This window comes from Stomoxys calcitrans, chromosome 5 (assembly GCF_963082655.1).
Source record: "Stomoxys calcitrans chromosome 5, idStoCalc2.1, whole genome shotgun sequence".
Lineage (NCBI taxonomy): Eukaryota > Metazoa > Arthropoda > Insecta > Diptera > Muscidae > Stomoxys > Stomoxys calcitrans.
In genome coordinates this window covers 122,347,971-122,374,146 of record NC_081556.1, presented here as the reverse complement: position 1 = coordinate 122,374,146, position 26,176 = coordinate 122,347,971, and the positions used below count along the sequence as shown (strand labels likewise).

At 36.7% G+C, this 26,176-nt stretch overlaps 1 protein-coding gene across 6 annotated transcripts in view; it reads left to right on the top strand.

Moving 5' to 3' along the window:
* LOC106088042 (sodium channel protein 60E) overlaps positions 1–23,417 on the top strand; it is a 542,226-nt gene extending 518,809 nt beyond the window's left edge. For 2 of the 6 annotated variants that reach the window (XM_059369619.1, XM_059369617.1), the window contains 9 exons: positions 6,259–6,392; positions 6,744–7,413; positions 7,636–7,995; positions 8,258–8,366; positions 12,455–12,636; positions 17,695–17,813; positions 18,744–18,950; positions 19,076–19,249; positions 21,589–23,417. In XM_059369619.1, the coding sequence (XP_059225602.1) occupies positions 6,259–6,392; positions 6,744–7,413; positions 7,636–7,995; positions 8,258–8,366; positions 12,455–12,636; positions 17,695–17,813; positions 18,744–18,950; positions 19,076–19,249; positions 21,589–22,214 (2,581 nt within the window). In that variant the 3' untranslated portion in view covers positions 22,215–23,417. Of the gene's footprint in view, positions 1–6,258; positions 6,393–6,743; positions 7,609–7,635; positions 7,996–8,257; positions 8,367–12,454; positions 12,637–12,982; positions 13,108–17,694; positions 17,814–18,725; positions 18,951–19,075; positions 19,250–21,588 lie in introns of those variants that run through there. The other 4 variants (XM_059369621.1, XM_059369615.1, XM_059369616.1 and 1 more) reach the window with 4 other exon arrangements.
* Positions 23,418–26,176: the final 2,759 nt, after the last annotated feature.

Genomic DNA, 26,176 nt, shown 5'->3' with positions numbered 1-26,176 from the left:
TCTCGTTTGTCTTGTAGGGTACCTTCAAGATTTGGTTCATCACTCAATGCTTGGATGATTCGGTTGCAACTGACATCTCTTGGATTAAAATTGAAGATAAGTTCATTTGGAGTGAACTTCGACGTAGAATTGGGTTGAGAATTAATACTCCATTGAATTGTTGGGATTTTACTGTCCCATTCTTTGTTTTCATCCGTTAGACACCTCAGAGCATTCAAAAACGTCTGGTTGGCCCTTTCAGCTTGGCCATTTGCCCTTGGCGTCCTCACCGCTGTTTGGATATGCTGAATGCCATTTACTTCTATAAATCGCTGGAACTCTACTGACGTAAATGCTGTTCCCTTGTCAGATACTATCCGACGTGGCTGACCGAAGATTGACATTACTTCTTGTAATGCTGTGATAACTTGGGTAGTCTTCGTGTTTCTTGTAGGTTTAATTATCGTGTACTTAGTAAAAGAGCATACAATGACCAACACGTACAGAAATCCTCTTTTGCTCTTTGGAAATGGCCCCAAATGGTCGATGTTGATACTTCTGAATGGTATTGGTATTATTTCCTCGACATGTAATTCACCTTCGGGTTTTCCCCCTTTAACTTTTCTGTAGCAGCATTCGGGACACGATGAGATATAAGATTTTACATACCTTCTCATTCTTGGGAACCAGAAATCTTTCTGTAGTCGGTTTAAAGTCTTTTCTGTGCTGAAATGACCTACATCATCATGACACGCCTTGGTTATTCGCCATCTGACTTTCTCTGGAATAACCATTCGCTTTAAATCTCCTATCTTTCGGAACAGTCTTCTGTTTTCCATAAAGTAATCCGTTCGTATCTGAGCACATTCACCGTCGTCTGCTGCAGAACATCCACTAAGGACTTTGGCAATATTTCTTAGCTTCGCGTCAGACATTTGGAGTTGGTAAAGCCAATCGTTTACGTTCGCGTTAATGACTAATACTTTGTCTGCAACCGTTTCCGTTTCGATCGGTGGTAAAGTTGGACTGCGGCTCATACCATCCACATGCGTCATCTTCGCCCCGGATCGATGTACCATGGTGTAGTCAAACTCTTGTAGCTTAAACCACCACCTTGCAATACGCGGTGGCAATGGAGTCGTCGCTTTCGTAATTGCCACAGCGTTACAATCCGTTACAATACGGAAGAGTTTTCCCAATAAATATATTCTGAATCTCTCCACAGTTTCAACAATCGCCAAAACCTCTAGTTCGTGACTGGTATATTGACTTTCTGCTTCCGAACATCTACGGCTATAGTAGAATACAGGCCGGAGTACCGTGCCTTCACCATCTGCCTGGAACAATATACCTGACAATCCAATAGCACTGGCATCCGTATGCACTTCATGTTCCTTTCCGGGATCAAATAGGGTCAGCAAAGGTTGGGACGTAATCTTACATTTTAGCACTTCAAATGCTTCTTCTTGCTCCGCTTGCCATGAAAATTGTACATCCTTCTTTAAAAGCCTCGTTAACGGCATAGCTATATGGCTGTAATTGTGGACAAACTTTCGGAAAAAGTTGGTGATACCTAAAAACCTTCTGACATCGGATGCATTTCCAGGACGTGGAAATTCTTTTATACATTTCGTCTTCTCTTCGCCAGGACTTATCCCTTCAGAGCTTATTATGTGTCCCAAGAAATTCACGGTTTTCCTCATAAATGAACATTTCGTCGGTCTCAGTGTCAAACCCTCCTCTTGAACGGTTGCCAAACATTCCGTTAACACTTGGATTCCATCTTCGACCGTTTTGCTCGGTATTATCACCTCGTCCACATAACTTACGATGTTCTTTCGATGGTCTAATCTTCTTATAGTTTGCGTAATCATTTCCTGGAATACCATGGGCGCATTCGTTAAGCCAAAAGGCATGACGTTGCATTCATAAAGCCCCCTTGGTGTTATGAATGCAGTGTACTTTTTGCATTCCTCTTTTATGGGTATCTGATAGTAGCCTGAAGTCATATCCAAAGTGGTGAAATACTTGTTTCCCGCCAATAACGACAACTGTTCCTCGACCACTGGCATAGAATACTGCTTTTTGATCGTTACAGCATTTAACGCACGGAAGTCAGTACACATACGACTTTCACCATTAGACTTCTTCACCAATAAAACTGAGGCGGCATATGGGGAGTTACTTTGACGAATAATCCCACAACGTAGCAGCTTGTCTATGATGTCAGATAACGTTTGCCGTTGACTGAATGGAACTTGGTACCTCTTACCAACTACCGGAGTATCCGTGGATACCGATATTTCCATACAGGTATTTTTACATCGTCCTAGGTCTTCTAAGTTTTCTGCAAAACACTCTTTGTGCGACATAAGCAAATTGTTTAGGGTGTCCTTGTGTCCCTCACCGATGTCTTCGCCAATGTCAAATTTGTTTGTTTCTGCAGCTTCGACTTTCAAAATTCCGTACTCAATTGTTAGACGCTTGTCTTGCTTGCATAGCACATCTCTGCCCAACAGAACATCATATGGCATTAGTTCATCAGGAACCACAAAAATAGAAACCTTCGTAAGATCCTCGTCTATCATAATGTCGCATTCAACCATTCCTTTGGCTTCGATTACAGATCCACCAAATCCTTTCATTCTCTTTAACGTTGGTTTACAATTTGCGTTCACCGGGACTGCAGATTCTTTAATCAGGGTGAAGTCACTTCCCGTATCCACGAAACCCAGAAACTTTTCCTTATTTATCGTTACCTCCTTCATCACAGGTGGGCAAGACTCTACACTTGGGTCACCGGACATTGCAGCTACATTTGTCCCTTTAGACTTACACTGAGATGCCTCATGTCCGACCTTCGAACAGCTTGTACATTTTAGTCTTCTTTGAGGTTGTGGGCAGTTTGTAGATATGTGCTCAAAATTATTACAATTGAAACATTTTGGCCCTTTGCTTCTAGCACCAGATGTAACATTCACATTTCTTCCCTCGTCGTCACCGCTTTGTTGCACCTTCCTCATGACCACTGTCGTCGTTGGCAACCCTTCGAGTGACCTAAGCAGTTCGTTGCAGGTTTGAAGATTCATGGCCAAAAGCGTTCTTGTTAATCCATTGTCATTCAAGCCATTGATAACATATGACACAATGGATTGATCATCGATGTCTCCTTTTCTTCCAATAGCCAGCATCGAGTAGTAGTATTGAACTAATGACTCACCTGGGGTCCGTTGTCTAGACATCAATTCACGATGAATATCGGCAATACTTACTCGGCATGGAAAATCTTTGAAGAACACTCGCTTAAATTCCTCCCAAGTCGTTACTATAGGAAGAGCGTCTATCCACATCTTGGCAACGCCTTTCATTTTGTGATGTACTGCAAACAATGATGTTTGATCTGACCAAGCATGCATTTGTCTTAGCTTTTCAATTTTGTCAATAAATTGCGTGGATGTGACCGTTTGATTGATGGGGTCAAAATCTGGTAGCATCACAATATAATCCTTCAAACAACCTGATGTATTTGTGGTTGTTGCTTGGTTTCCACTTGGCGGTAAACTACCACAATTCTGCACATGAGTACGGCTTGTCGTACCTTCACTTCTTCCAGAATTCACCGTCAATTGCTGTACACTTTGCGCCAAAGACATCACCACGCTTCGCAATTCTGCCATTTGCCTTTGCATTGAATTTTCATTGGTCTCGGCCTCATCAAACCCTCGGAAATCATCCTGCGATTCATTGTCGTCGATTTCTACTTCGTCTGATCCGCATAAAGCCATTAGAGCAGCAATCTTATCAGCCTTATTTCCCGATTGCGGTAAATTCCTTTCCCTTAGAAGTTCGTTCAATTGTGCCACCTTTAATGAATTTAACTTTGCTTTCATTCCTAAAGCTTAGTTTTTCTTCCTTTCGATTCTAGAAAGTACTTTTCTTCGTCTAATCCTCTAGAGTACTCAATCACTTTTTTCCCAAAACAGCCGTTAATTTTTCCGTCTTGGTCTTGTGTTACTCGCTTTATAGTTCTCGTTAAGAAACTTGCAAAACTCTTCTTGAAGCAGCCGTTGACTTGCTTTTTGTTTTGATCTCGTGTTTCTCCTTTTTTTTCCGCACACACATGCAAACACAAAACTCGTTGCACTCCCTTGTGAGTGACGAAATTCACTTTTGAATTCCTCTCGTGTGTCTGTGTGGCTGTCAATGATACTCGTTCCGTTGAATGTAGTCGTGTATTCTCCCTTATTTCAGCCGTGTATCCCAAACACACACAAAACCGTGGCGTTGATTTATTTCAATAAAATAAACTCCAAACTTGGATCTCTTATTCCGATCCCACTTCTGAATTTGTCAAGACTGCGAGTTAATGTTTAAAATGTGATTTATTGATATAAAAGTATGTGTTTATTAAAATACAAGAAATAAAGAAATTCAGTAATACACGACACGTCTTCTCTCATTCGCGGCTCAATGACAACTGTCAACCGTCGTTGACATATTTTAATAATGAACATAAAAAACCTAGGTGTCGTATGGCGTATAATGTATGTGCGCATAATTATCGAATTGTAATCATACGCCCCCATGTACAGTATTGCCAAATCGAAAAATCTTGGACAAAATTCTATAACGGATAGACATATGTACACGAAACATAACATAATCAGTCAAATACTTTCCAATAAGTATGCTAAATTTGGGTATAATAGAGCCTGATCAATGGTGCTTGAAAGTTGGTCACCTCGAGCATCTCAAATTTTGAACTGCTTGCCAAAACATCAAAACGTCATTTATGGGCCGATCGGCTTGATTCATTTGTGTACAAATTTCTTTCCCATCCTTTCAAAAGTTCCAGAATTATTCCCAAGATTTTTCGATAGGGCAATGCCAATAAATTAAAAAAAATAATTGGCATTGAACAGGGTTGTTATATTTTTCAAATTTGTTTTCACCACAAATATAGCCAAAACTATTTAGAAGAAGCCCACAATATCTTCTTTCTGAATTTATATATTGGGTTGCCCAAAAAGTAATTGCGGATTTTTTAAAAGAAAGCAAATGCATTCTTAATAAAACTTAGAATGAAGTTTAATCAAATATACTTTTTTTTACACTTTTTTTCTAAAGCAAGCTAAAAGTAACAGCTGATAACTGACAGAAGAAAGAATGCAATTACAGAGTCACAAGCTGTGAAAAAATTTATCAACGCCGACTATATGAAAAATCCGCAATTACTTTTTGGGCAACCCAATAGTACCCAGCATCATTGATTCTGCTAAAAATTAACCCTTGTTAACTCAGTTTGCATTGGAATTTTTTTGAAACAATCATATCGGGTATTAAATGAGAGGTGTTGCTCATACGCTCCCCTGTACACAGCTATCCAATAAATATATCTATTAGATCTAGTCTATGTTTCATGCATGATTGTAGGTTATATAGTGTTTTAGAAAATATAAAAAACATGTGTTTTAATAAATTAACAATTAAAAAGAGTAAAACAATGACACTCAACTATAGAAATTTAGAGCAAAAAAGTGATTACATAGAAAAAAAAAATATACAATTGCACTACTAAATTATCGGAAAATTAGAAAATAAAAATCAAATTTTTAAAACCGTCAAAACTCGTTACAAAAACAACTTAAAATCTATTCAAATAATAAATTAATGAGTTAACAAAAATCTATAAAGTTATTAACGATAATTCGAAACATCGACCTGACATAATACACAATGACACTGAAACACAACTCGTTACTTCCTTCTTAGGTTTTATAACACTTAACTTTTTTTCTGTTTTTTTAATTAAACATTTTACTTTTCTATTTTCCTTGTTTCATTATGTAGTCCCTCATATCACAATGCTTGCAAAACATGTTTTTTTAAACCAAAGAATTTTTTGTTTTCTAATATTTAAGGTTTTACTAACAAATGTTTATATATAAATATGTATGTAATACGTGAAAATAATGTTAAATGTGATTTTTAATATAATTTATTTTACCTTTACCTTTTCCCCCCACAAAATCCAATCAACACTACTGGTCTTGTTGTGAACACACATAACATGAATTCCAAAAACAAAAACACATGATTCCGAACATCTCTTCTCCTGAATCTATCTGAATGATCCACAACATCAACCGATTAACCAACCTACAACTAATCAACAAAAACATCCAACAATCATGAAAAAAAAACAAATATCGAACATGATCATCGCTCGGTTTAAAATGAAAAACGCTATAACGTGTCCGAAACGCAACTACGTTACAGATTTGAAATTGCCATATTTGTGTTGATTTTTTTAAACATGTTAACTATGGGCATTGAGCACTACAATCAGCCGCATGCGGTCTTTTTCATACTCGAAGTCAGTAATGCCTTTTTCACCACTGTCTTTGGCCTAGGTAAGTAGTCGTTAGGGTGGCGCTGTCGTGTCGGAACTCTGGTGCTGCTGCTGTTAGTGATGATTAATTGCTAACATTAAATATTAACCAACATGTCTTTTATTTTCTACTTCGTGTTTTTTCTCTGCTCTCTTTGTTTTTGCTACACAATATCGGGTCGTCTTAATGCAACGGTTAATCCTTCCGGTTCCGGTTTTGTATACAATTTCGAACTTCAACATCTGTAATACTCTGTATCTCTCTCGCTGTCTCTGTCGCTCTTTCGCTCTCTCTCTATCTTTGCTATCCACCCACCATTGACTTGTATGGTCGCAACAAACGAAATACCAATTTTTGCTTAATGCACATCAGAGGCCATTGTGAAAATTGTTGGATTACGTTATCATTATTTTACCGTTCCTTGGAACGTTTTTGATTTTCTTTTGGTGCTGGCCTCGATCTTTGGCATTTTGATGGAAGACATCATGATTGATTTACCCATTAGTCCCACTCTGCTGAGAGTGGTTAGAGTATTTCGAATTGGCCGTATATTGAGATTGATCAAAGCTGCCAAAGGCATACGCAAGCTTTTGTTTGCATTGGTAGTGTCCCTGCCAGCCCTATTCAATATTGGAGCTTTATTGGGTCTAATCACATTTATATACGCCATATTAGGCATGTCGCTATTCGGGCATGTTAAGCTACAAGGTGCTCTAGATGATATGGTGAACTTCCAGACATTTGGCCGCAGCATGCAATTGTTGTTTCGTTTGATGACCTCGGCGGGTTGGAATGACGTGCTGGAGTCGCTAATGATACAGCCGCCGGATTGCGATGCGCACTTCAATCGGCAGACGAATGGTGATTGTGGCCATCCGCTATTGGCCATCACGTACTTTACGAGTTTCATTATAATAAGCTACATGATTGTCATAAATATGTACATTGCCATCATTTTGGAGAATTTCAATCAAGCCCATCAGGAGGAAGAAATTGGTATAGTGGAGGATGACTTGGAAATGTTCTATATCAGATGGTCTAAGTAAGGCTCCTAATCCATACCAAAGAGTTCTTCTTCCGATCATAACCTCAACTCTCTCTGTTTCTCTTTTCTCTCTCTCTCTGTTTCTCTCTCTCTCCCCCACTTACTATCTCTCTTCCTGTCTCTCTGTCTAACGCTCTCTTTCGATTCATTACCCTCTGTGATTGTACTACTACTACTAATGATTAAAATAACCCCCGATATTGGAACCATTAACTCTAGATACGATCCCCATGCAACACAGTTTATACACTTTGCACAACTTTCCGATTTTATTGCTTCTTTGGATCCTCCATTGGGTATATCCAAACCCAATACCGTGGCACTGGTCTCTTTTAATTTACCCATCTCGAAGGGTAATAAAATCCACTGTTTAGATATTTTACATGCTTTGGTCAAACATGTTTTGGGTCATGTTGAAGAAACGGATAACTTTAAACAGTTGCAAGAACAAATGGATGTTAAATTCAAGAAACAATTCCCAACTCGCAAGGAATTGGAAATTGTTTCTTCAACACGGATTTGGAAGAGACAAGAGAAGGCTGCCAAGACCATACAGAATGCCTGGAGGGAATATCAAAGGTGCGCCTCATAGAATACAATTCATAGCACTTCATTTCGATGAAACCACCTAATCCTTGAAAAAACACTTATCCACTCTCCATGTGTGGGTATGTTTCTTTTGTTTGTTTCTTTCTTTCTTTTTCTGTCTGTTTCTGTGTTGTTTCTTTTTTTCGTTATGTGTTTCTTTAATTCTCTTACGTTTGGTTATGTGCGCGTGCACCCATAATAAAAACACCACACACACCACCACCACTATCTCTACCTGTCTTAAACTCCAAAGAAGAAAGAAGGAGAAGGAGCGTTCCAATTCCGGGGATAGTGCGACACAAACCTCGAGTCCGGGAGGCTGGCAAGCCCGTCTATCATCGTTGAATTTCTTTCATTTGCAGGCAAGTAACACCACTCTAGAGAGGGCTGCGACGTCTTATTATACCCCTACGCCCTCTGTACGCACCCCCATTAGATAGCCCCAAAAACCCTTTAACATTCGGCCCCCTCTTTTAAGCATTTGTATGTTAAGAGATTTTCAACAAGAGAGAGTTTTGCTGAGCATTATTTAACAAGTGAGTCTTAGTCGCTGAGAGGCTTATGCCCAAAGGCCTATGTCTCTCGGCGGCTCAGACCACTCTTCCTCAGTCACTGAGAGGCATACATGCATACACGCGTCTCCATTAACTTCCGTTTCGGTTAATGCCAGACATGTGGCTTACTTAGTTTTAGAGATATGTGTCTCAGGCATTGTGGGAGGCATTTCTGCCTTTTATGTCCACACTCATCGAAGGCAAAATGTTTCTCATTTTTCTGTTGGATTTTAATTTTTTGTTTTGCAAAAAAAAGTCTCAGTTGTTAAGAGATATTTTTATTGCACACAGCAATAAAAATGTGCCTTAAAATATAGAGCTAACTCTTTCGCGTTTAAAAGATAAAAAAAAAACAAAATTTATGTTTTTCCTCGCCAAAAAAAGTGTACCAAATATCTCTCAGCATTTTTAACTCTAAGAGATGTTTCGTCACTCTATCCAAACTTTTGATAACTTCTTTGATAATTTTTTCGAAAAAATATTTGTAAAATGTGTTTTTTAAAATTTATTTTACCTTCAATTTCCTACTTTCTTTGAAATATATATGTATATGTAATAAAACGTTTTCTCTTATTAAAATTTTTATGTTTTCTATGATAAACTCATTTAGATCTTTAGATATATTATCAAAAGTATTTTCGAAATTTTCCATTAGAAATTATATTTTTTAAAGCCACTAAAGCTGAGAAACGTATGCATCCAAAATGTAAATGGAACAATTATAAAGTAAAAATGGATTTAACATAAGAACATTTTCACATATAAATCAATTTTGCGATTTTAAACCTAAATGTAGACAAATACCAAAGTTTTTCTGCAGAGAAAATATTACTTTCCTTCTACCTTATCCTTATACCTTATCCTTCACTTCACAATTTTGGACAACTGAACATTTTTTAGAGTAAGTGACATTTTTGTAAAGGTTGCTCTAAATGTAAGGTTTGTCATTTTGTGATGGAAGATACACGAGCCAACAATGAGTTTGAATTATTAAAATTTACTAGGAAATTTTGAGTCAGTGGCCTCAACGTTAAGAGCGCTAAGATGAGGTTCATTTCTGGCTGAATAGCTTCGTCAATAAGCAAAATGTGTGAGCAAGCCACACGCACTCCATAAGTCATCATTGCTTCCCAAAAAAATTACGGTTTGGTGCGGTTTATAGGCCGGCGCCGTCATTGGACCGTACTTCTTCCGTCATAATCAAAGCCGGCACGTTACTGCGAATGTGAATCGCTACAATATGGACTTGGAGGACATGTGGTTCCAACAGGACGACGCCACAAGCCTCACAGTGAATGTCACAATCAATTTATTGGAAACCAGATTTCTAAATTCAGTTGACCGATTCTGGGGTGATCAGTATGAGGTCGAAGAATCCCATTACGTTTGTTTAGGACTGAGGTATTTGATCAGCTGGTAGTAGGCTGTCTCATCATTTTCTCTCGACATGACATAGAAATATCCCTGGCACGTGATAACTATGAGGGTCACACAGGCTGGCACTTTGAGCTCCAATATGTGTGTGTTTCTTCCTTATCATGAGAAGCTTAGCTGGGAGCTACCGAGCGCGTTCACAGATTGCGGATAGTGGAATGTTGCCGCAACTGAAGTCTCGGACAATAAGCGGTATCGAGAATTATAAATGGCTTCCTTTGATTGTTCAACGACCGATTGCCAGTGGTTGGGAAGTCGGATGGATGGACAGACAATCCTAATGATATGATAGAATGTCAGGTTAAATTGTTTAATAGACAGAGTAGTGATATTCCACCATTATTCTGGTATGATATCCCTATACCATGTGTAAATGTCTAGCGTGGGAGATATTGGAGAGATCACATAGTCCGACGAAGGCGATGCTTGTGACCCACTGCTGATTACATTAGCACATTACCTCACTGCGACTTATACTTCCGTATTGATGTTAAGTCAGAATACACTCAAGAGTGAATGTTTGACTATCTATCTCACCGTTTATCTGACTGTCTGTTGGACTATCTGTCTGTCTGAGTATTTGTCTGACTGTCTGCTTGTCTACCTGACTGTCTGTCTGATGAATGGGGTCCAATACGTTGCAATTTATGGCGAATCTGGGACTTCTGAATACCATATTTTCTGTGTCCTTATCCATTGCATGAAATTTTGTTTGGCTGTCTGTCTGAGTGCCTGTCTGATGAAGGGGTCCAATATGTTGCGATTTATGGCGAATTTGGGACACCTGAATACCACATGTTCTGCGTCCTCATCCATTGTAGGCACCGTGGGAAGGTGTCAGACATGTCCTGTCAAAAATTGGGTTAAGTTTATAGGAAATTTAACTCCCCATTCTTTCGCGTTAAACACCTAACCATGTCAGATATAGTCAAGCCCGTTTGTCTGTTTGACTGTCTGTCTTGCCGTCCGTCTTACTGTTTGCCTGACCGCTCGTCTGACTGTCTGTCTGTATGTCTTACTGTCTGTCTATCTGTCCATGTATTCTTGCAATTAAGATACAGGTTGCATAAAATTTTAGTAAAGTCACTATTTTGACCCAAGGACGATCGCTATAGAATTTGAAAAAATAAAACGATTTGAGATTTAGAAAGTTACTGTATATATCTTTAATATGATATGAGCAGAGGTTAGCATGTCCGCCTGTGACGCTGAACGCCTGGGTTCGAATCTTGGCGAGACCATCAGAAAAAATTTTCAGCCTTGGTTTTCCCCTCCTAATGCTGGCAACACCTCCAAAGAGGTGTGGCACTGCGGCACGCCGTTCGGACTCGGCTATAAAAAGGAGGTCCCTTATCATTGAGCCTAAAAACTTGAATCGGACTGCTCTCATTGGTATGTGAGAAGTTTGCCCCTGTTCCTTAGTGGAATGAACATTCTACCGACGAGTTTGGGTGGTTCCAAACGAAATCGCGATTTAGGAAACCAGTCAAAGTCTACTACAAAACAAAAAACACATGTTTCTGCCTAACTTTAAAAAACGGGTTTTTTGTGTTGTATTTATAATAGAAACAATTACCCTATGGTCAGCATCCAGACAATATCCGATTGTATGCATTTTTTTAGATTTTCAAACAGTGGTTTTCTCTAAAAAATAGGAAAATTGTTTTAACTATTCTTTTAAGTTAGAACCATTTTTTTAATTTATATTCCTTGATGAATGGGTAACATCTTCAACCATATTTTTTATTGAAACACATTTCAGATTCAATTAAAAAAAAATTTTGTCTCAATAAACTTTTAAATTGAATACATTTCAATTGTTTCAATTCAACTTTTAATTAAAAAAAAAATTTCATGAATTTTTTTCTGTGTATTCAACTATCCATTCTTTTTAATCGCAAAAATAATTTAATAATTTTTCAAGGTGATATTTCTATAGTTCTTCCAAGGCAATTGAACATTATCATATAAAGATTCCATACATACAACGTCTCTCAGCTTTTGACAGTCATTTCAAGCGTTTTTTTACGTAAAAATAACAAAAAAAATTATAAATTATTAAAATGTCCCTTTAGATTCCATATAACTACACCAGTGTGTTAATGAAATGACCTGATTTAGTTAATTAAATAACCATTCTCTTCCACTTAAAGAATTTCTTGCAAAAATTATAGAAAAAAATATGTACCAAAATATTTATGGAAAAAATCTTGAGAATTAGCTCTAAAATTCATTTAGAAATTAAAAAAAAAAAAATGAAAGAAAAATTAGAAAAATATTTCTCAGTAGTTTTAGTTGCTGAGAACTATTTTACTAGCTATGGAAGTAATCTTAGCAGCTAAGAGACCAGTTTGTTTCGCTTAGCCCTTAGAAGGGAACCAAACGTCTCTCTCTTAGCTTCTAAGAAAAATCAAAACTATTGAAGAAAATTTTTATTATGGCAATTTTTATATTCTCTATAGGTTTCACGCCGTGGCACTCAGTGTTCCAGCCGAGCATCATCGCGTAAATCTTCGCGGGCTTCAGATGCTTCTGACATAAGTGAGTTGGCGGGTCCTTGGCTAAATCTGCCCCTCATGCTGGTCTCTGGTGCCGATGATGTGGTTAAGGATATTAAACAACAAAGTGATGATATGGGCAAGCGGTATTTATGCATTTTAAAATAATTCCATTCTAATCCTTGGTTTTGCTCTTTTTTGGATAATTAATTTTCTTTTTGAATAATCTTTTTCTTCGGTTCATGGAATATTGCCTTTTTGACGAAATCTTAATTGTAAAAAAGAAAATTTTAACTAAGTTTTGCGTGTGTAACTGTGTTATTATTATTATTATAATTTTGTTGTTGTATTTTTGTTTTGTGGTAATTTTTTTATTAATTATTTTCAATTGATTTCTCTCTCATTGATTTACCAATGTATTTGTATTTGTTTGTTTTTTTTCGTATTTATTTTTCCCAAAAACTGATTGAACCAAATTAGACCAATTTTTAGAATTTCCTCATGTTTATCCCTGAATTATGAGTCCCTACTCTCCGAAATGGTTAACAGCATACTAAGCGGTGATTCACAAGCAAAAGATTTGAATTTTTTTGAAAATTTCAATGATTCTAAACGAGGTAATTGAAAGCCCAGCCAACATTAAAAACCATGCATCACAACAACTAGAAAACCAATCTCTACACTCTCTCAGATATGTAAACGTAACAATAAGGCTTATTTTGGTAAACTACTCTTCCCCCCTCAAAAAAAAAAAAAAATAGCCAACACGTAGCTTGAAACACTATCAAATAAATTAAAAAAAAAAATCAAAACAAAAAAAAAAATACTCAAAGAATTAGTCCTAATAAATTAGAACTATTATCAATTAGAAGTCTGTCTATTAAAATTGAACAAAAATTATGCTATCCAATATGAAAATTGGTTAAACCAAATCCTCTGTATTGCCAGCTTTTTGTAACAAAACTTTCAATCACCCACCTAACAACCACAATATAGAATTGGCATAACTGAATTTGTGTTTACAATTGTACAACTATATCAAAGCTTTGACTATAGCCACAAACCTATATTTCTCTCTGTGTATATTAGCCAACTTTGGTAAGAAAGAAAAGTTGTTTTTGAGTTTGAACAAAACAAGTGCCTAAGTAGTTGTCTCTGTTAACTCAAATCTAAACATTATTAACTGCTTCTGTAGTGGGTTCCAAAGTACTTCAGTTAAAAAAAAAATTAAATAAATAAGATCTACAACAACAAAAACTCAAAAATCAAATCTCAGTCTTTGTCGAAACCTCTCATTCAAATGCCCATTAACAATAACATTCTCATCAAAAAACTCCAAACTATCCTCTTAAGTTTTTGCAAACATTTTAGAACACCTGCTCCCATATAAGTTTTTTTTTATTTTAGTTTATTATTTGTTTTAGAACTTAGCATTTTAAATATTATCTAGTGTTTAACGTTTTTTGTTTTTGGTTTTTGTTTTTGCCTTTGGTTACTGTGTTAACTGTTGCAATGATGATTAAATCAATGACCATATGTGGGAAATATGGAAATATTTACCCGTTTTCATTCTTAACGATCTTCAAAATGAATTTTCGTAGATTTTAACTATCGGAAAATTCATTTTGAATATTGTTAAGCGCGAAAACTCAGACAACGAAATGTTTAAATGTTTAAAAGAAAACCTCTTGCAAAATGTGTTGGTGTGGTGAGTTCAAATGATTCAATGGTGATATTATATATAATTTCTAGTTATTTATGTTGTTGTATGTATGTTTATTTATTTTATATATGCATATATATGTACGTTATGTTTTTATTAGTTTGGAAACTATTTTAAGAGATTTAAAGGAAAATACTTATGGGGTCCTTCACGATAATGTGGGAAAGAATGTGAAGCAATCCTTATAAAATTTTACACATACACTGAAAAAATATTTTCAAAAGCTACCATAAAACCTATCCCAAGATTCCACATGGAATACAACATTTTCAAGGATCTAAAGTTCTTTTCTGAGTCAGCTTAAATTTGAGAAAAAAATTCAACTACTAAATTCCTTTTATTGAAGTCCTGTTTTGTCCCGAAAGGCCTTTATATACACCTTTTTTTGTTCCGGTTGTTCTGTTTGTCTTTTTTAGGCTTGGCCCCTAAATTTGGATATCAGATCCGAACTTCACTCTGATAGACCTTTCATTTGAGTTCAATGTATTCCCGTTCGGCCAACATAACCGTTTGGTGTTATTTTACTTGGAGGGTAGAGATTCGGTCCCCCAGAAACTTGGACTCAAATAATAATATACGTTTTTTATACCCACCACCGTAGGATAGGGAGTATATTCATTTAGTCATTCCGTTTGCAGCACTTCGAAATATCAATTTCCGACCCTACAAAGTATATATAGTTCGGATCGTCGTAAAATTCTAAGACGATTTAACGATGTCCGTCTGTCTGTTGTAATCACTCTACAGCCTTTAAAAATTGAGATATTGAGCTGAAATTTGGCACAGATACGTATTTTTGATGCACGCTGATCAAGTTCTTGAACGGGCCAAATCGGACCATATTTGGGTATAGCTGCTATATAGTCAAATTTTCCGATAAAGTGTCTAATGCCCATAAATGCTTTATTTTTCATCTGATTTCGCTGAAATTTGAAACAGTGAGTAGTTTTAGGCCTCCCGACATCTGAGCCAAATATGGTCCATATCGGACTATATTTATATATAGCTGCCATATATACCGATCTGCCGATAAAGGGTCTGAAGCCCATAAAAGCTTTATTTATTACCTGATTTGGCTGAAATTTGAAACAGTGAGTAGTCTTAGGCCTCCCGACATCTGACCTAAATATGGATCAAATTGGCGCCAGAAGCCGATGTGTTGCCGGCAGAACTTTTTTAGACTGGAGGCGATACGATGATAAGGCGTATGCGTCAGATCGTCTGCTCAATTTGACTAGAAGAACATATACCCAATGATTGGCACCGCAGCATACTATGTCCCGTACACAAAAAAGGGGACAAAACTGTATGTGCCAACTATAGAGGCATAAGTCCCGTCCTCATATCATACAAGATACTTCAAGCCATATTTCAAGCCATGCCTGAGTTTGGTATTCCTGCAAATCTGATACGACTTTGCACGATGCTGATTCACGCTCCTCAGTTAAAATACGAAAAAACCTCTCCAAAACATACAATATTAAACAAGGTTTCAGACGAGGTGACAGGCTATCGTGTGATATTTTTAATATCCTTGTGGAGAAGATTATACCGATCTTCCGATATTACTTCTTGAGCCCCGAATATGGCGAAATTCACATCAGATTTGGCTGAAATCCATTCAAACCAAGTATAGTAACTCCAATAGCATGGCATTTTTTATCCATTATCCTTTGTTTGCGTATGAAGTTAAATCGGGCAAAGAACTTGACAAATATGATCCATGGTGAAGGGTATATAAGAATCGGACCGGTCGAACTTACCACACTTTTACTCGGTTCTTCCAAAAACCCATCATAAATTAAACAGCACTAATTTTCAGCAAACAACTGACTTTTAAGCAGTCATCCTGCTGTTCTGAAATTGCAGAACTTCTGCTATCATAAAAGAACTAATGCTGTTATAGCGGCAAACTTAATGTGTTTGCTATTTTTAGCAGACTGCTTTTTTTGAGTGTAGTACATTGAAAGAGAGTAAAAAAGCACTCATAAATGAATGAATTCATCAATGAAAGCAACATTACTTGCTGTTCTTGAATGAATGCAAATAAAAGGTAACGAAATATGAATGCTATATAAAAGCGAATGGTTTCATTCTGTTCTCTGGTATATATATGTGTTTTTTTTTTTATTCCCAGCACCACCAATATGGAATGGGGTATCATTCCATGTTTGCAAAACTAAGAAGGCTATGTCCGGGAAGCTATATCCGTTTGTTTATCTGTCTGTCCATGTATTATTGTGATCAAGGTACAGGTCGCATTTGTGAACGCTTTTCATTTTGAACTAAAGAGAGATAAAGATTTAAGTCTGTAGACGTTATTATTTTGGATGAGGTATTTCCTTTGACGTCCCAGTATGTGCGCAAAATTTCATCGAAATTGATTCAGATTTAGACATAGTTTCCATGAATATCTTTAACCCGATATAATCTTTTAAGGATGCAGAAGCCACATTTTTGATCCCATCGTTACAAAATTAAGCGTGAGGTGTTTTATTTATTAAAATTTTCGCGCGAAATTTCATCAAAATCGGTTCCGATTTAGATATAGCTCCCATATAAATGTTTCATAGATATGGCCTTTTAAGGCTGTGGAAGTCACATTTTAGGCCCGATCTTTTCCAAATATAGCATGAGGTATTTCATTTCACATCCTAGTATATGTGCCAAATTTCATCATTCAATTTTAGATATAGCTTTCAAATACATCTTTCAACCGATATGGTCTTTTAAGGCTATATAAGCCACATTTTTGTTCCTATTTTTAAAAAAATTATGCGTCAGGGGTTTTTATTGGTGACCCAGTATGTGTATTAAATTTCATCAAAATCGATTCAGATTTAGATATTGCTTCCTTGTATATCGTTCATCTGATATGATCTTATGAGGCTGTAGTAACCACAATTCAGATAATATTGTAGGAAATTCTTATAAAGTTCTATTCGATATTTCAATAGGTATGCAAAATTAAAGTCTGACTCCATTTCGACATAGGTTCTATATATTAAAAGTTGTACGTAGACTCTGTGGTGTAGGGTATTATATAGTGGGCTTCGCCCGACTTTTGCCTTTCCTTACTCGTTTTTTAAATAAATTGAAATAAACTATATCCTTCTCAACCGATCCTTGAAATAATTATTTTCTTTTAAAGCCATTTTAAAATAGTTTCAAATAGTTATACAGTTTTATGTGTTACTTATATTATGAATTTACAAGTTTTTGTGTTTATTAAGATTTTCGTCAAAAGTTGCAATCTTATTTAATTTGATATTATGGTACTTCAACCATATGATACAATTTTGTTTTGGCTTTGTTTACAAAAAAAATTTAAGACAATCATTCAAACAATTTTATTTAAATTTTTTCATTCAACAATTTTGAGAGATAACAAAATTCATTCAACATTTCAAAAAAAAAATGTATTCTTATTTGTTGCTAATAATAAAAAAAAACAAACAAAAATAAAAACAACAACAACAAGTGGTAGCATATTTGTGGAAGCGCCTAGAGCCAATCGACGCCGAAGCTTTTATAATTTCTTTTTGCGCCATCAGGATGCTGTTGATGATAGTTTAACATCACCATCAGTGCATAGAAAAAGTAATTATTTTGAGAATTTCCAAGATTTCCAAACAATAAAAAAAATATTTTATTAATGTATTATAAAAAAACACACACTAAAAGTTATTAAAAATGTTTACTTATGATAAAATCAAAAAAAAAAAATCATCACACATATAAAAAATCACCCCTCACGCAGTGTTTAGCTCTCAGCATAATTGTTTCACTCACATGCTAGTATTTGTATTACCTTCCGAATCATCAGTACTTCACTTGCCAAACTTTCAATAACTCACCCACCCAGCATACATTAGTATTTTGTGGTCTAGACACGCATACATACATCCCCTTCATCTGCCATAAGTCTATAGGTGTTAAATTTAATGTATTGTACAAATGTGATAATGCCCACCACTACAACAGCCACACTATTACTATACAAATACACTACCATCATTATCATTATCATCATATCTGATTGTGTATCTATGTTAGCCCGCTTGTAAATATCCTACCCATACTATTCCATTGAGATTTCTATGAAGAGTTTATTAAAACGTTAATGGTAAAAAGTGCAAACTTACCAAATTATTACTAACTTAGCATTCTCTCTCTCTACTATCCCCATAATTATAAAGTGAAAAAAAAACATTTCTGTGAATTTTTTTATTCTAAACTGAATTCTTGTTTTATTTTCCCCCTATCTGTTGTTGTTCTATTTTGTGGAAAAAAACAAAAACAATTTTTATGTGCGTGGATGTTTGTTGTTATTACTATGTATTTACGTAATGTAACTTCCCCGATTACGTGTGATTTCCTTCTCCACCTCCACTAAATATCATCACCTAACTACTACCACCATCGAACACTGTGGTCTCATAATTTTTTTAAAACCATTAACAACAACAACTTCAATCGCAAACATAACAACAACAACAACACTAATTCAAGGCGTCTCGCCCACAACAGCCGCAATCTCCTCCACCACCTCCCTCGCCACAACATTAGCCGACAACACCACAATCGCCTCTTTGGATGCCAAATCAAGCAACCTCCAACAAACGGTAGTCACGCCCACACGGAAACGTGCTACGAGTTTTATACGTAAAAAACCACCCCTAGAAAGAGGTTTGTCAGCACAAAGCGCTTTAAGAGTTAACAAAAATGCTTTTGTCTGTATGTGTGTTGATGTTCTTACGACCCTGGTTCTAACGATCACTAACCATATGTTTTTCTTGCCCCTTCTCGATTTCTATTTCCTTTGTCTTGTACTTGGGGAACCGATTTCGATTCTTTTACAGCTGAGGGACCAACACCCGAGGTGATTGTGACCAAACCCTCACCGGAGCAAAGTTCGTTGCCTTTGGGTCTGAGACCGGAAAATTCGACATTGGTACATGTTTTGGTGCATCGTGAAAGTGAGGAATACAAGGAGGAGGAAGAAGAAGGAGGAGTGCAAGCGTCACCATCGATGGGTAAGTAGTTCAGACTTATTTTTGTAATAATAATCCACGTGGCTCAAATGGGCCCATATTTTTTACCTACCACTTTTGGATAATATCTAATCTTGTCTCTTGTTTTGTGGCACCTTGAGATAAAAAGCTACGAGATATGACAAATATAAAATTCAATTGTCACAGACAAAGGTACATTTACAAAATTTGCAATGTGAATAGCTAGGGTACTAACCAGACAACAAGCTCAATTTCATTGTCATAGAGTTTCCGGAGTCCTATCGGTTATTGCGATCTAACAATATTTCGTTAAAATATCTGAATCCGTTAAAGAATAACTTAATAACAGTCTCAAGTCCACCTTTTCTGTTTTCTATTTCACTGTGTGACGTTGACTGATCACTGACCTAGCATTTTTATCCGCATTTTTATGCGATCCATCAATATTTCGTTAAATTTCCACTTTTTCTGTTTTCTTGTTTGAAATTTGGTATGTGAAGTACCCTCATGATCTCCGAAACCAACTGGATAAGCCCATGATAGATTTAAGCTTTTATTTAAACTATAAGAAGCTTATATTTTTATACTCATTATCTTAGGATGAAGGTTTATTTAATTCGTCGTTCAGTTTTTGAAACATCGAAACATCCCTTTCCGATCCTGCAAGTTGGTATATTCTTAATCGTCGTAAAATTCTAAGACGATTTAACGATGTCCATGTGACTGTCTGTTCCTCCGTCAGTTAAGTTACTGATCCATACTTTTTCCATATGCGGGTTAAATCGCTGCATATTTTGATAAACATTTCCCGATTTAGGGTCTTGAGCCCATAAAAGGTATATTAACAACCCTTTGACTAAAAATTTGCACAAAGCCCCCACTATCCGAACCGAGTATGGTCTATATCGGATTATATGAAGCGTCGATATAGAGTCTTCGAACGAATCGCATTACCAATCTTCGAGATCTGGTATTTTTGAAATTAGGGTAATGAGAAGTGGAAGTGTCCACTCCCAAGTCCCTTTACTTAAACCCCCATATTGTCATGGTCGGTAAGTATGAACCGTTTGGAGGGTGTTTTGGGTCTGGAGGGTGTCAAATTCGTTCTTTACTCCAAAATACCGTTGATTTGAGCTCCATATTGCTAAAGTCAGAAATAAAGTTCAATTTAAGAGGTGATTTAGGGCGTATCCCCAAAATTGAATATCAAATTGTTTATTTATTTGAGTCCCATATTGCCATATTGAGTCAATTAACCTATTTGACGTATTTTTAGGAGGAAGGGCGCCACCTAGACTTTAACGCAAATTTTACTGTCATATTTTTAATCTACTGCCAAATATCTTTCATTTGAATCCCATATAGCCAAGGTCGGCTGATATGCCCATTTGGGGGTAATTTGGAGCGACCTCCCATTACTTGGACCTAATTTGTTGTGCCATATTTTTATGCCGGGTACTTTTCATTTGAGTCCCATATTAATTGGAACGTCGAATATATCTGTTTAGAGAAGTTTTGGGGTTGGGGCGGCTCGCTGGGTACTTGGACCCAACATTTAATACGATATTCATTTTCTAGTCTCCAATACCTTTCATTTGATACCCATATTGTGCCTATCAGTCAACTTTTGGTTTTGGGTGTAAGGGGGAGGGTCAGCCACCATCCGATATCTAAAAATTATATAATCTATGTTTCTTTTTTTGATTCTACGGAACAAACAAACAAACCTAGTTTCATATAGTCATGATGGGTCAAATGTCCAGTTGGGGCGTTTTTGGGGGGTGAGGTGACCCCCTACACTTCGATCTGATTTTCTATGCACGATTCGTAATCTACTCGCGAATACCTTCCATTTAAGCCCCATATTGATATGCACGATCAATTTGTCTGTTTTAAGCAGTTCTGGCGTTAGGGCGACTTCCTGGGTACTTGGACCCAATTTTAAATACCATATTCGTATTTTACTCTTCAATACCCTTCATTTGATATCCATATTGTCCTTATTGGTCCACTTTTGATTTTGGGTGGTGTTTCTGGGGTAATGGGGGAGGGTCCGCCCTCTTCCAATATCAACATATTATAAAGCCTACTTCTTCTTCCTGACTAAATTCGTAATTTACTCCCCTATACCTTTCGTTTAAGTCCCATATTGTCATGCTCGTCCAATAAACCTACTTTAGAGTAAATATTGCGTTCTTATAGTGATATCGATGGTATGATATCGGATGATAAAAAAATTTACATTTATTGGGTATTTACAGCCCGATCTTTCTTTACCTGACTTGATTCTTGATGTTAATAAACCAATTCTAAAACGTTTTATTACAAATTCTCCGTAACATCTAAATTTTCATTTACAGAGAAACCCAAACCACCACAAATACGCATAAGCCCCGGCTCCGATGAAGTTGGTTTAGATCTTATGCCACCTTCGATAGTCCAAATAATGATCGAATCTCCCAAAGAACCACCACGAGGTGATTTCTCAACAGATTTTGAAATGGCACAAACAACGATAACGCCTATGAGCGGCAATGGGGCCATTGTGGAGCCCATCGATGTTAATGTTCAGGGTGATACATCGAAAGTGTTCTACGACTATGATCCCGACGAGGCCAATGAAATTGTAATCTTGGAAACATTGGCCGAAGAATCTCCCAAATCTGAAGATATACCAATGACAGCACTGCCAGATATTCCAGTGCCAATGACATTACCAAGAGACCTGGGTATGGGAAGTACGGAAGCAATGATGACCACAGCCACTACTACCACCAGCAGCAACAGCGGAGCAAGTGCAGCGACACCAACGACATTGCCATATACCACCACCACTACCACCAAAGACAAGGGGGAGGAACAAGAGCAGGAGACGCCTGTAACACCACCACAGCCCCATCCGTTTGATGTGCCCTCGGGCCATATACCCACATCGACTTCCTCATCATCGACCTCATCCAACGAAGATAGCGATAAGAACAGATGACATTCACCTCGCACAGCGACAGTGCCCAAGAGCATCAGTTCGAGCTCGAGCACCAGTTGCTGTAGTTCCGGCCATCAGACAACAACCTATAGTTCTTCGAGCATGGACCACCATGATGGTGACGATGACGGCGACAACGATCGCCGGAAAAAAGGTGATGGTCCACAGCAATACAGTTGACAACCACGTATCTGAGTAAAGCCATATCAACGTTGTTGCAAGGGCAGCAATCATGGTGATGATGGTGATGATAACCAAGCTGGAAGCGCTCAAGCCGACCGCAACATCACTTATCTCCATATGGATATCGTGTTGAAATTGTTGTTAAGGTTTTTCTGTTAATTGCTCCTTCCTCACTCTCTCTCTCTCTCTAAGAGCTTTAGACTATGGACTATGAGGATCTTCTGATAGACGCTGCACGGCTTCAAAGCACGAATGTTTGATGGTGTGAAATGTTTAAAAAAAACCCCTAACATTTAAATCCCTAAAGTTGGAAAAAGCAATCAATTTTTATTAAGAAACAAAAAACAAAAACGAAACCAACATATACTCCAAGTTAAACGAATGAATGAATAACTTCTAAATATTTTAACTTAGCATGGAAAAAGAATGTTAACATTACACAAAAGAAACAAACAACAAGAACAACAATATCATAAAACACATAGAAGATTTCCCCCCCTTCCATACCTAATAGCCCCACCCTATGACGAAAATTTTACCTAAATTAACGATTCTAGTTCAAGTTTCAAAGAAATGTCTTTCGTATTCCTCCAAAATCAAAATCCTTCGAAAATGAAGAAAAAAATTATGAATTTCCATAGCAAAAAATTGAGAAAAAACAAACATCAAATAGTTGTTATTAAAAGAATTTGTGCGTGTCTATATGAATGTCTGTAAAGGATTATTTATTTTCTTAACAACCAAAAAAACTATATACATACATAGATGAACTCTCCTTATATGAATGATATTTATATACCATATTATGTAGTTTAATTTAATTACTGTAGCTAATTTCAAGAAGAAAAAAAAAATAGAAAAACATTGTTAAAGTTTGTAAAAATTCCCAAAAAAAGAAAAGTTATAAAGGAATGGTTGAAGGCACTGCCAAAAACAAAAAAATACTAAAAACATCAGACACAGTGATAGTTTGGTAGGAGTAGTGATGATTATTTAAAAATACTTTTTTAAAGGTCTTTCATTTAGGAAGACTACATTTGGCGGCTACATTTGTGATGTATCTGCCGTTCAGACTCGGCATAATAAGGAGAACCTTGTCATTGAGCTTAAATTTTAATCGGACTGCACTCATTGATATGAGAGCAGCGTCCCCTGTTCCTTAATGGAATGTTCGTGGGAAATTTTGAATATGGGACTTGCACATTAACTCATTTAACGGATAACGAATTTTGGCGAACACGTATTTCTGTTTAAAAATATTTTTTATTGATTCAAATGACAAAAATATGTGGAAATAATCCAAATTTCAGAAATCTTTAGCTTTTTCCCTACGTGACTACCTTTTACACTGAGTTTTACTCTGAACCGGTCAAACAAAAGTTGCAAGCGGTACGAATGTAATCTGAGGTATTTTGGCTTATTCCCGTGCAATGTCTCTCTTCAGCCCATCTATACTGGCATATATTTGAGTCCTTACTTTGCTCTCTTAAATGGCCCAAATAAAAACTCCATCGGATTGGCATCTGGCGAATTGGACAGTCACTGTGTGGACGAAATGAAGTTCGGAATATAATTTTTTCTTAACATATGCTTAATGTGACCGTGTCTTGTTTTTTAGGTAAAGTCTACGAACGAAAAGTTTGCATGCACCGTCTCCAAAGCAGCTTCCAAATTATTTTCCCGATAATAAGTGGCATTTGCTTTCACCCTGGGCTGGATGAAAACTATTGGAGAGCGGCCATCGCCAGTCGCAGCTGCCCATACTATCATTTGAGATGGAAAATTAATTCTGGCGGCCGTTTCAAGGCTGAAAAATATTGTTCATAATATTACCCTGTTTTCCTTTGGCCTTTCGAGCCTATCTTTTTAGAATTGGTGTAAGATGGTGTGCCTTTTGAAACTGGTAAGGCGTTGCCTTGAGATAGTTTTTCATCCTTGTTACGTGATATTTTCAGATTTTTACCTATTTGATTGCCACTACGGCTTGGATGAATTCGAAACTTCACTTGCCGAATCAATTTCAGGTGTTGTTGGCCACGTAATGTTTGACAACGCTTTCCGAGTCATAATGAGTCATGGTACGATACACAAACATTTTGTTCACTTTGAGAGGTTTGAGTTCGCCAACAATAGCCGGTTATCATTTTTAAGCCAAATATAACGCAACCACACTATTACGCTTGAACTCCATCAAGAAAAACTTTATTTTAAAATAATGACAGAAGCAAATGCCTTCGGTGGCTTGTAAACAATATAATGAGCTATCAATAATACAAATTTCATGGAGCTGTCATTTCTAGTTTGAAAGTGTCAGCTACCCTTTATTTGGAAAATTGACATCATTTGTCAGAAATTTTTTATTTAACAGTCACAAAAACGTCTTGCTACAGTTGTCAAACAAACACTCGCTAATTTTTTTGGGCAATGCAGAAGAACATAGGTTTTGCAACTCATAAGTTCACAAAATAGTAAGACATTGTTTATGTTGACATGATATGCCATTCTATGTTGATCAATCTATTGAAAGCACTATCGCATTGCTGGCTAGAACGAAATTCGTACATTGCATTACAGGTATAGTGCAGAAACTTCGTATGGAAAAGCAATTAGTACCGTATGGTATTCTTTTTATTACCAAACAGGTTTTGCTTCTAATTCCAAATTATGATTGGCTTTATTACCAAATTGTTGAGATTGTTTAAATGTCATTCTCGTCATCACTTTAATATTGCATTCCAAGAAAGCACTATCACATTGCTGTGGGCCAGAACAAAATTCTGACATTGTCTCTGTCATTACCGGTATGCTGAAGCCACCCCGTATGATTTTAAAAACAATATTTACTGGTATGTATAAACTTTAAAACGATTAGTACCATTTGGTATTAGTTTTATTACCAAACAGGGATCCATAGTGGTGCATAGTGGTGCATGCCCGCTGATCGTGCACAAACGAACGGGCTGAGAACATCTTTATAAAAAAACTCTCTCTCTCTCACCAACTGTTGGCAACATTTGTGAGTGTTTAAGTCATGTACTACTTCTAAACAAAGAAGTGTCAAGGTGTAAAATAGGAGGAGGTCAAAGTGTAAAACAGGTGGTCCCCTTTTCAATGAGATAAGCTAAGAAACTAGCAACGGTTTGTAATTCATTTGCTAGCTGACCGAAAATATATTTTCCGCACGGAGACTCGAATCGACTTCCGACTAATGTCTGTTGTACCTGCTAAAATATTCAGAAATTCGCGAGAGATGTTTACAGATACCACTACCTCTTCCCCTACGAACCCTAACTAACACTAGTTCCCAGCAAGTCTAAGTCTTGTATCATTCCAGCTATGTATTTATAATAATGCACAGTGGGAGAAAATCAAAAAAAAAATATGCCGTGTGAGAACGGGTAAAGATATCTCTTTGAAATGGTTAGTGGTGTTAGCGAGATCGTGTGCCCGTGGTTGTCAGGCGCCTTTTAGCAGGACCCTAAATAACAAATATCCCTATATAAAAGTCCGCTGTAGGTGTACAATATCTTCACTAGTTTCGGGGATAAACAAGTTTTAATTTTTATTTGTTTTTATTTTTAATTGTTGAACATTGGCTTCGTATTTTGCAATTTAGGAAGGCATTTGTGGTTCAATTTTCATTTTAATGCAAGCTTTAGATTTGTGACAAAATTAACAACGACTGTGCCGCAAAATTCGCAGTATCCACATCCACATTCAATCAAAAGTTATGCAGTTTGGAAGTCAAAAAATGTGAGTAAATCTTTATTTTATATATT